We start from the raw sequence: 12,119 nt of genomic DNA, 5'->3' as shown, positions 1-12,119 counted from the left end.
AAGACATTTTGGTTGAGGTTGGTGTGTGTGTGTGTGTGTGTGTGTGTGTGTGTGTGTGTGTGTGTGTGTGTGTGTGTGTGTGTGTAGCCCTAGCTGTCCTGGAATTTCCTCTGTAGACCAGGTTGGCCTCAAATTCAGAGATTAGCCTTCCTCTACTGCCTCCCAAGTGCTGGGACTAAAGGTGTCTACCACTACTGCCTGGCAAAATAAAACAAGACTAAACTGTCTGTAGACAACAGTTAACTTTAATTTAAGGACAATCTTTTGAAATTTTAATAGGAATATCGTTTTTAAAATCTGCCTAGAAAGATACTGTTCAGCTTGATTTCTGTATGTTGTGAAAAAGGTGCTCTCTCCTGTCAGATTGTATTTGGTAAATAGGCTTTTCTTTCTAGAAAAAATGCAAATCAAAAATATTTGCAAACATTTTAAATACTTACTTGAGAAATAATCTATAGAAAAGTAAAACTACTTGCATATGTTATGACAAAAAGAGCTATGAATGACACTGACATATTTTAAACTGAATTCCATCTTTACTAAGTAAAATGTGTTTCATATTCCTCCTTCACATGTAAGCCTTGTGCAGTAGGGTTTTCTCATCTCTAACAACTCCCAATTTCTTGCCCAAAGTCATATTTTTCAAATCTAAACATTTCTAAGATTTAAGAAGCTCAAATGGTGAGAGGTTCCTCTAGTGTGACAGGCAGGTGAATCAAGGCAACACTACTGGGTGAGGTTTCTTTCCCATACTAGGAGACAGCGCCCTAGACTTGTGGGACTCACATACTTTTATGTATTTGTGACTTGGGATTCGGCATCAGACTCGCTGACTCACACAAAGCAGATTTCAGAGGGAGAAGCACACAGCTTTCAGCACCCAGAGTTGCTTTTTTGTTTGTTTCGTTTTGTTTTGTTTCTTTCTAATTAAAGCTTTTTACAATTTCAGAATATAGGGCTAAAGAAATGACTCAGTTATTTAACACTAAGAGTCACAACTAAAAGGACAAAATTACAGAATATGTTATTAGGTAAATTAATAAGTTCCTCAACTCTAAAATCTGTGATCACTCACATTGTCTTAAGAATTATGAATGCTGTATTTGGTATGAAAATAGATTTTGGAGTACATATTATTATTTTTATCACAAACTTTTTGGGCCATTGCTAAATCAGAAAATGCTTAAAATATCACCCATTTTCAGTAACTAAAAATGTATTCTAAGAGCCAAAAAGCTTGCTGTAACAGAAATACACACCTCTATAACATATTGATGACATCCATTAGTATAGAAAAATAATAATTATTAAATTATAAAATTAATAAAAATTATTAATTTTCTATACTAAATTAATGCCAACTATTGTTGGTATTTTAAGAATTTATGTCTCAAAACTTTATTTCAAAATGTATAAACCAGCTTCCTGATCAGTATGCCCTGCAAGCCCAGTAGACTTTATAGGAAATAAGAAGTTAAGCTCATCAATTTTTTGCTTGTTTGTTTGTTTGTTTTGTTTTGTTTTTGTTTTGTTTTTCTAGACAGGGTTTCTCTGTGGTTTTGGAGCCTGTCCTGGAACTAGCTCTTGTAGACCAGGCTGGTCTCGAACTCACAGATATCCGCCTGCCTCTGCCTCCCGAGTGCTGGGATTAAAGGCGTGCGCCACCACCGCCCGGCTCAAATTTTTAAATATGAGTGTGTTAAATATTCTCTGACTCTCTGCTTTCCTTTATGTATTTATTACTAGATGATTGTGTTGGCATTATCATCTAACATTCTACTTTGTTTAAAGCATCTCAAACTGTGTAACTTTGTAAAGAACATTTTCATAAAATTGTCTAAGTAAGTGGATTAGGATTCTGAGAATATGAACTGTTTATTCTGTTTTCTTTGCTTACCTTGGTTATATACCAATAATAAAATTTTGTAGGACTAGACAAACATAGATGTTCAAGTCCCCAGGGTTCAGTCCTCAGTGGCAAAGGGTTAGACATTTTGAAATAATAAATTTAAAAGTGGTTATGTTTAAATGCTAGCATAAATGAATATTATTAATACTATTTTTAAAAGAATTCAGAGCAAAGATTTAGAATAAAAGAAAAAGCTTATTTTATATTGATTTATGTTCAAGAGAGTTTAACTGGGGCAATAAACATTTCCTGTTTAACATATAACAAGTTTTCTAAAAATCGCTACAGAGTCTTAAATACAAGGACACTGGGATTGGAATGGTGTGTGTGTGTTTGTGTGTGTGTTGTATATTTTCCTCAGTGTTCCATGACCTATGCTGTGCTTCAGGACATCATCTCTATAAAGAACGCATAGCCCAAGTTCATGTCACTTGACCTCTTCCTGCATTTCGATTTCCCTGCCTATTCCATTAACCTGGATATGTGGAATGTGACTAAACTCGTTGTCTCTATGTACAACTTACTAACTTCAGCTTTGTAAGCCTGCTATTTCTGGCCTTAAGTAAGCAATACAGTTCTGTTTTAAAGATAGTGACTTACATGTGAATTCTCATGACTTTATTTTTCTTTTCAAGGTTGAAGAGATGGTACAGAACCACATGACTTACTCATTACAGGATGTAGGTGGTGATGCGAATTGGCAACTGGTTGTAGAAGAAGGAGAAATGAAGGTAATTCCCACACAAATTATTTGGGTTGCAAAGTGAAGACCGCTGATATTGGTAATTAGTAATACGTTAAAACAAGGCATTACATCAAAGTACTATGGCTTTATTTCTATTAATTGATTTGTGATCATACTATAAACCTATGAGCATAATATCTGCTTTGCATAGACAACAGAGAAAGTAAAATTTGAGAGGTTTTTTTTTTATTTAAAACAGCCCTCAATTAGCTGATGGCTATTTAGATATTTCTCTGTCTCTTTTACCTCCATGCATGTATGTGTGAGGATGTTGATGACCTGCAACTAGAGTTCCAGACAGTTGTGAGCTGTCATTGGGTGCTAGGAATTGGACCCAGGTCCTCTGGAAAAGCAGCCAGTGCCATCTCTCCAGCCCCTAAATAATTCTTTCAGTCTTTGGTTTAAATGTGATAGATATTGTTCCCAGATATTACTTTATTACTTTACTCTTTGGTCCATACTGTCTCCACCGCACACTCACTATTCAGATAAATCACTGTTCTTTGGAGATGCAGACTGAAGGAATAAAAAGAAACCATGAGAGTTTAGTAACCTAAGTGAAGTTCTTCTCCCTCTAATGAGGTGTAAACAAAAGACATTCCTCTAACCCACAGCATTAGAGAGAGCGAAATTGGGGTTAAATTATGAGAATCATAAAGTAAGCTATCAGTGAGAAAGGTAATTTTCTGTAGCAATAGGTTTTCTACTTTATGTAGCATATCATTTTAGAGAAGTTAAACAGATATGAAAGAAGTAAACAAGAGACCTGAAAGACCACTTAGGAGCATCAAGCACAATATGATCAAGACATTCAGTAGAATATATAAGCAATGGTAGAAAAGACAGGCTGGTATGTTTTAGAGAGGATCAGGAATATGTTTAATAGTTTTGTAAGCTTTGAATCTAGAAATTAAATTTAAATGTAGAAATTAAAGTCCAATTTCCAGTTTGAGCAATGATGAAATTTCAAGTCCTGATAATGTACATAAACATATCAAGAAGAGACGGCGCAAAAGAGACTGTCAGGTGTGAGCACTCCATACCATGGCAGCTTGTTCTCACCACATTTCTTTATTTCTGGGAAGAACTTAGCAGAGATTTCTCTAAAGTAGCAAATTGTAATTGTTAAATAATGGAGCATACTTATCACTTAGCATACGCAGCCTCAGTGTTTTAAAACCATGAAGCTGTGTTTTTATCCATTTTGCCATTTTGTTCAACAAATTGAACACCTAGTCTGTTTCTGATACTGTTCCAGAGGCTGGGGATGTAGCATTGAACAAATCAGTGTAGGTTAAGTCAGTATGCTTGATTGTTGGCTATGTCAAATAGCCTTTGAGAATGTTTGATTCATAATGCTAATTTATATTATTTTTTTAATCTGCAGCAATTAGTCACCCATCATATATATGAATTTTTCATGGTTGAAATTTATTTTAGAACTGAGCATGGTGGCATACATCTTTAACCCCAGCATTGAGGAGGCAGAGACATGCAGATCTCTCTGAGTTCTAGGCCAGTTTAGTCTACATATTGAGTTCCAGGACAGCCAGGGCTACATAGTGAGACCCTGTCTCAAAAAAAAAAAAAAAGAAAAGAAAAGAGCAACAACAAAAAAGAGAATGACGAATTACCTTGGATTTGTCACTGAAATATCTTTATCTTATAAATTTATCTTCTTGTAGGAGAATATGTTCTATAAATAGATTTTCAAGAGTCTAACTTTTTAAAAAAATTTATCTTGGCAAAACGGTTTTTTATTAAAGGGACAGTGCAGGGTGTGTGCATTGCATGAGAGCAGCAGGGTACCTGATCTAGAATGCCCAAGAGCCAAGGGTTTGAGTTTTGTGGGTTTTTTTTTTCAAATATTTTTTTCTTAGGTATACAGAAGAGAAGTCGAAGAAAATGGGATTGTTCTGGATCCTTTGAAAGCTACTCATGCGGTTAAAGGTGTTACAGGACATGAGGTCTGCAATTACTTTTGGAATGTTGATGTTCGCAATGACTGGGAAAGTAAGCTATCATTATTAATATATTTTTTTATCTTTTTTAAAAATATTTATTTATTTATTGTGTATATTTTTTATCTTTTTTTAAATATTTATTTATTTATTGTGTATACAATATTCTGTCTGTGTGTGTGTCTGCAGGCCAGAAGAGGGCACCAGATGGTTGTGAGCCACCATGTGGTTGCCGGGAATTGAACTCAGGACCTTTGGAAGAGCAGGCAATGCTCTTAACCACTGAGCCATCTCTCCAGCCCCTCATTATTAGTATATTATACCAAATAATTATTTTCATTTTCAACTTAATGTCAAATAAAACCTGATTGTCTGTATCTGATAGTTTATCAACTCAATGTAAAGAATATTAAGAGAATCATATACAGGATTAATTGTACCTTAATTTCATTTGCAAGTGGTAGTCGTGGGATCAAACCCAGGCCCTCACATATGCCCAGCTCATATTACCACTGAGCTACCTCCACAGACCCATATCTTACTTTAAAGATGGGGTCTCACTATATAGCCAGGCTAGCCTTGGATTATTAGCACCTTTGTTTGCCTTTCAAATTGTATGATTACAGGAATGTACAACTATGCCTGAAAATACTTTTAAGTAGATCTTTTCACTGTTTAGAAAACGTAAACAGTGTCCTAAAAGTATCTCGTGATAGGTAGGTAATTCCATATAAATAAAGTGAAATTCATGTGCATGAAATAGATTTGTCAAAAGTGACAGGACAAGTTAGTAGAAAAATCAGGATTGTTGTAGGAGATTTCTCATCCATCTATACTTTCCTAAATTGTCCTGTTTCTGTGACAAATCACTGGACAAACATACTGTAATCAGCTTAGAATTATTTTCATGCATGTGTTCTTAGACTTAAAATTCATAAATATAATTATTTCTGAACATCATAAGGTATTTATCACTGGCATTTTGGCATTTGTTCCTCAGAAATATAGCTGCCTATGCCAAACTAGAGCACACTAACCTAGTAAGTGAGGTGAAATAGAGGAATCTAACATTAGGGACTGTTTCAGCTGCGGTAGTACAGTAATGATTAGAACTGCTTGTCATGCTATGGAAGATACTTTACTACAGAAAACTTCTGGTAATCAGGCCTCACAACTACCTTCTGGAGAACAAAAGTAAACTCAGCTCTAGTTTCAAGTACTAGCTGCCTTCCATTTTGATTTAGCCGAGGTAATTCAAGATGCTATTTGTTTTACCATAATGTGCTTTATAATTCACTCCTCTTGATTGAATTGATTGCAGTCTAGAAAATGAAATACATCTTTTTTCAGCTGCTAATATGCTTCTTTTCATTTCAGCTACTATAGAAAACTTTCATGTGGTGGAAACATTAGCTGATAATGCAATCATCATTTATCAAACACATAAGGTAATGATCTTGTCATTTGTCCCCAAAGAGACCAGTAATTCAGATTCAAACATACAGATTTGCTACAGTACAATTTAGCAGGAGTTTCAATTTAAATCCCACAAAAAAACCAAAGAAGTTCGTTTGTTTGTTTGTGACAGGGTCTTTCCATGTAGCCCTGGCTATCCAACTATGTAGACCAGGCTGGCCTTGAACTCTCAGAACTCTGCCTATCTCTGCCTCCCAAGTGATGGGATTAAAACCATGTGTCAGTAAGTCCAGCTTGAGACCCAAAGACTTTATTACAACCTCAGGAAGGGTCTGTATTTGAAAATGTTATCATTACATTTAGAACAAAAATGTATGGAGTTAAGAATCTGAAGAATAGTCTAGATGCAGCCCTGGATAAAGATCCGTAGTTAGTTTCTCTTTATGTAGATCTGAAATCTAGAAAGAACCTTCTGGGCCTGATTTAGATACTTTTTAGTCTAGTGTCTCACCCTGTTAATATAGTATATCAAATATATACAAGTGATAATTCCCTATGATAATAATGAAGGTTAGGGAATATGGCATTAACTATATAAAAAAGAAAATTATCTACCTAGATTATCTGGAGACAAGAAAAAGCTGAGAGATTGTCATACCATTAAAGCACATGGAAACATTATTTAAATTGGTTCCCTTTATTTTAGTTCTACCATTGCTTTTCTATATATCTAAAGTTTCTGAGTTTTATTGCCTTTTTTGTTTGTTTGTTTGTTCATTTGTTATGCTGTTTCCCTCTGGGGAAATGACAAATAATTTTTTTTACTGTGTGTGTGTGTGTTATGTATGTATACATGCCACAGCATATGTGTGGAGGTCAGAGGACAACCCACTAGTGTTGATAGTCTCTGCTACCATGTGGGCCCCAGAGATCAAACTCAGGCCATTAGTCCCAGTAACAAGTGCCACATTCTCTGAGGCATCCCACTGGCCCCGAAATACTTTTATGCAAAGTAAAAGAGGAAATTATAGAGAAATCCACTAAAAGCAATACTGCTTATGTAAAATTATATAATAATTCAGTGAGTACTTAATTTTCCTAATCAGTGGGGGAGTTTCTGTCTTGTAAAATTATTTCTTGAGTTGAATATGAAAAATTAACATAAATTTCCTGAACCCAATATCCTTATGTGAAATGTATCCTGTCTATTGTGAGCTTGCTTCATTTCACCTGCTCCACAGGTGTGTAACAGTAGGTGTTCTGTATCAACACACAGGCTCTGGAGTCTAATATGAAGTATAGTTTGTAAACAAAGTATCAGATAATTGTCCTGTAATATGTAATGAAGATAAATGGCCAATAACTTAGGGCAGAAGAAATTTACTGCTAGAAAAGAATTGATCTTGGGAAGCAATGTGCTGAAAGTATTTCACCTGGTAAATTCTAAATGGAAAGTATGATAGGTTATATTTAGACTGAAAACTAAAAAAAAAAAGTTCTTTTAATGTCACATTGTGTAACAAAAATTAAGATACACTCTTTTTGTTTTTGTTCACTTGGTTTTGGTTTGTTTTTTGGGGGGTAGAGAGCACTGCAAGGGTGAGAGAGGCTATGAAGGGACTGGGAGATGTGTGGAATTAGGGTGCAAAATGTAAAACTTCCAAAGATTCAATATAGAATTATGTTAAATAAAAAAATTAAGATGCAGTTATTGTCTTCCTAAAATAAGGTTTTAGAATTATCTTTTCGGCAAAGTCAGATAATAGTCTACAACTTTTTTTTCATTAAATTTAACTTCATTGATGAAATATAAAAGAAGATTCCCCGTCTCATGACATTGGAGTCATTTTTGTTGTTGTCCTTGTAGCTTTCTATTCTTTACTTTCTTTTTGTTTGTGTTTGTTTTTGAGACACGGGCAGTCCTGAAATTCAAGCAGTCTTCCTGCCTCAGTTTCTTGAGTGACTGAAACTGTAGGTGTGGTGCTATGCCCAGCTGACTCACTAGTCCTGCTTTATGTTTGTTGTTGTTCCTTGTTTTTATGAGCGAGGGTCTCAGACTGGCCTCAGACTCGCTGTGTAGTTCTTAGTCTTATCCTCTCAAGTGCAAGCATGAAAAAGCACATGGTTTATTCTGTGCTGGGAATTAAACCCTGGGACTCAGTGTATGATGGGCAAGCATTTACCAGCTGAGCTGCATTCACAATCCTGATTCTAATGAAGTGTCGAGCAAATATAAAACAACAGTAAATCTTTATATGTTGCCTGTCTGTATTTGCCAAACTTAATGAAATTTTAGGTCTTTTAAAAAATAAGGTTTTACTTTGCAAATGTATTGAAATTGAGTTATTGGCCATTTATTGCATTCATAGCTAAGAATGCACATTATTATATAATAAGGACAGAGTTCAATTGCATATACCAAATATTCAGCATAAAAAGTAACTTGAAAAAAAAAGTAACTTGAACAGGATAGAAGTTTATTTTTTCTATCATCTACAAGTTCCAGTTAATAAGCTGTATGTCATTTCCATAGCAAGTAATTTTTCTTATAATTTAAAATAGAAATATTTAATATAAATCATTGAAAATTAATTCAGAAGTGTTATGAAGAAGTTGTTTTTTAATTTTACTTTTTAATTCTTTAATTCTCTAAGTAGAACATTGACAGAAACTATGGAGAGTGGATTGTCCCATTGTTGCTTCATGGATACAAAGTTTCTGTCTGTGGTGATAATTTCAGGTATATTACAGTTCCATATATTGTGGCTGTAACTAATTACATTTGATGTACTAAATTGTACACTAAAAATAGTGTAGTGAATTTACAGTGATTTTCAAAGGAAAAAGAATACTTTGAAAACTCTGGAAAGCTGGCGACTGTTAATATGCATCTTTGTCATGATTCTGATGCTTCCCACTTAAAGTTTGATAAATTCCAACTTCATGTGTTCTGCATGACACCTGAATAAAAGTAATTCAGATTGTCACAACACCTTTCATTCTTCCACAGAGAGTGTGGCCTGCGTCTCAGAGAGACGTGCTGTATCTTTCTGCTATTCGAAAGATCCCAGCCTTGACTGAAAATGACCCTGAGACTTGGATAGTTTGTAATTTTTCTGTGGATCATGACAGCGCTCCTGTGAGTATAGTAATAGAAATGAATATAATTCTACAAAATAAAGCCAAATAGATAAAGCAGCCAAATTTAAACACACTTCCCTCCCACCCACACATAGATACTTGATGGGATTTAGATTTTTTTTTTTGTTAGATCATTTGGAAAGCCCTTTTGTTTTCAGAAGATAAGTGCCAAGACTGTCAGCATCCCCACTAGAGCTGTTTAGCTTTCCTTCTGAGTTTGGTTAGGTAGCTACTTGAGTAATCCCAGTAGCTTACTTCTAAACTTATCTCTTAAGCCATTACTAACTACTGGAAGCCTGTTGTTTTTCCCTTGATACAGTACCAGTTAGTACTTTGGAAGAGGGAAAAACTTGGTGTCTATCAGTTTGACATATATTAGTTGGTTATTACAAGATTTCAAATGGATTCTAGAAAGATGACTCAGAAGTTAAGAACACTGAGTGCTCTTTCAAAGGACCCAAGTTCAACTCAATACTGACATTATAGCTCACAACCATCTGTAACTTGTATCAGGGGACCTGACATTCTCTTGTATTCTCTGGGCACTGTACATACACTGTGCTCAGGTAACACCCCTGTGCATATAAAATAAAAGTATGCATCAGTTATTTTAAGGAAGTTTTACTGGAAACTTCATAACAGTTTTAACTAATACAGTAATAGGGGAACAGAGATTGTAAAATAATGAATATTCTACAAACTGATGCTAGTTTGTGTGTCTGTTTTGACAGCTGAACAATCGATGTGTCCGTGCCAAAATCAATGTTGCTATGATTTGTCAAACCTTAGTTAGCCCACCAGAGGGAAACCAGGAGATAAGCAGAGACAACATTCTGTGCAAGATTACGTATGTAGCTAATGGTATGTATTGTTTGTTCTAACTGATAATGTACAGGTTCTTGACCCATCATCTACATAAATATATCCAATTTCCTGGTCGTTAAGCTTTGGTTAAGTTAATATGTAGAACTGTGTGGAAAACCCTGAAAGTCCACATGCCTGAATTTCTACCTTAGAAATAGTATATGAGAATTTGTTGTTGTTGTTGTTGTTTCGAGACAGGGTTTCTCTGGCTTTGGAACCTGTCCTGGCACTAGCTCTTGTAGACCAGGCTGGCCTCAAACTTACAGAGATCTTCCTGCCTCTGCCTCTCGAGTGCTGGGATTAAAGGCGTGCGCCACCACCACCCGGCAGAAATAGTATATGAGAAATTTTAAAGTTATGACTGGGTGCATAAATCTTAAAATTTTGTGTATAGGTCACTATTTCATATATCTTTAATTTTAAGAGCCTGGTGGAGTGTATTTATAATTAAAAATAGAAACTAGAGTGGGAAAATTACTTAATTAGACTTTTAGTTTTCTAAATCTTCTCTGCTAGTCTTTAATAGCTACCAGTGTCGTTACTTCATTTTGACTCACTGCTGTGCACGCCTTTCTGTTTAGTGTGTTAGTTTTCCATGGTGTTTAGGAAGAATCAAGGCCATTTTAGAAAGATATATATCCTTTCTTACTACCTGATGAGGGGCATAGGGTGATGAATAGTTTCAGGTCCAGAAATATTAGCTGTTTCAACATAGGGGGTGCTTGAAAGAGAAGGAATACATAGGTACTTCAAATGGAGATGGAGAACTGTGTCTTAATAGTTTTAACTTCCCTTTATTTCTAGTGAACCCAGGAGGATGGGCACCAGCCTCGGTGTTAAGAGCAGTGGCAAAACGAGAATATCCTAAATTTCTAAAACGTTTTACTTCTTACGTCCAAGAAAAAACTACAGGAAAACCAATTCTGTTTTAGTATGAACAGGTATGGAGGATCTACTAACCTTGCTGATTAGCAGGTTGCAAATTTTACTCTGCAGATAGTAAATTCAATTTGTTATTAGAAGGTTGTGTTAAAAATGTTTTATGTTCCCAAGTAAAGGGTTGTAGTCTTTAACATTTACTAATTTTTCTACTACTATTAAAGAAATGTTGACATTACAGAATTACATTATAGAATGCAAGAAGTACCAACTCCCTGTGTTACTCTTTCCCAGAAACTAGTTGCTTTTTGCATCTCTTCTTCTAGACTTATACATATTCATCTATACTAAGGTCAGTGTGAGTGTGTCAGTCAAGTACACAGTGCAGATGACAGAAGTCAGTGTTAAAAATCCTGCTGTGTCACTTTCTACTTTATTTATTTATTTTTTCAAGACAAGCGTTCCACTCTGCAGTCCTGGCTATCCTGGAGCTCACTGAGACTAGCCTCAAACTCAGAGATCCATCTCTCTTTGCTGTAACAAGTCTTTCTGTTGACCTGCCAGCCAGCTCCCAAATAATGACCCGGAGACTTACTAATTATGAAAGCTCGGCCTATAACTTGACTTTGTTCTAACTAGCTCTTTTATCTTAAATTAACCCATACTTTTTAATCTATAGTCTAACTATGACATGGCTTTTTACTTTTCCTTCATTCTGTACCTCAGACTTGTTTTGCGTTTTTGGCATCTCCTCTGTGTTCCCAGATTCCTCCCCAGTTCTTCTCTTTGCCCAGAAGTCCTGTCTATTTTCCCTGTTTAGCTATTGGCTGTTTAACTTTTTATTACACCAATCACAGTGGCACATCTTTCCACAGTGTAATCAAGTATCTGTGAACACTGCCTCCTGACTGAGTGCTGGAGCTAAAGGAATATACCACTACACCGGACAGTTTCACATTTTTTTTGAAGCACAGTGTCTTTGAACCTAGAGCTCGCTGGCTGACCAGCAAGCCCCAGGGTCCTCCTGTCAGCACTCCCAGCATTGGGATTGCAGGTACCTGCAACAGTCCATCTTTTCACCTGGGTACCACTGATCCAGACTTAGGTTCTCATGAGTACCTTACTGACTGGACCTTTTCCCCTGCCCCCAAAAAGAATAATTTTTAAGCATTTAAATTAAACAAGCTAGGACATTCATAACATT

General features: G+C 35.6%; 1 protein-coding gene across 2 annotated transcripts in view; it reads left to right on the top strand.

The window, feature by feature from the left end:
• The window catches only part of Cert1 (ceramide transporter 1), a 99,178-nt gene that overhangs the window by 83,251 nt on the left and 3,808 nt on the right, over positions 1-12,119 (top strand). For both annotated transcript variants that reach the window (XM_075976268.1, XM_075976269.1), the window contains 6 exons: positions 2,545-2,640; positions 4,535-4,667; positions 5,993-6,063; positions 9,042-9,170; positions 9,904-10,033; positions 10,841-10,977. In XM_075976268.1, the coding sequence (XP_075832383.1) occupies positions 2,545-2,640; positions 4,535-4,667; positions 5,993-6,063; positions 9,042-9,170; positions 9,904-10,033; positions 10,841-10,968 (687 nt within the window). In that variant the 3' untranslated portion in view covers positions 10,969-10,977. The remainder of the gene's footprint in view (positions 1-2,544; positions 2,641-4,534; positions 4,668-5,992; positions 6,064-9,041; positions 9,171-9,903; positions 10,034-10,840; positions 10,978-12,119) is intronic.

Source organism: Microtus pennsylvanicus, chromosome 6 (assembly GCF_037038515.1).
Source record: "Microtus pennsylvanicus isolate mMicPen1 chromosome 6, mMicPen1.hap1, whole genome shotgun sequence".
Classification (NCBI taxonomy): Eukaryota; Metazoa; Chordata; class Mammalia; order Rodentia; family Cricetidae; genus Microtus; species Microtus pennsylvanicus.
The sequence above is the reverse complement of the archived record's forward strand: the minus strand, read 5'-3'. Positions and strand labels throughout refer to the sequence as shown.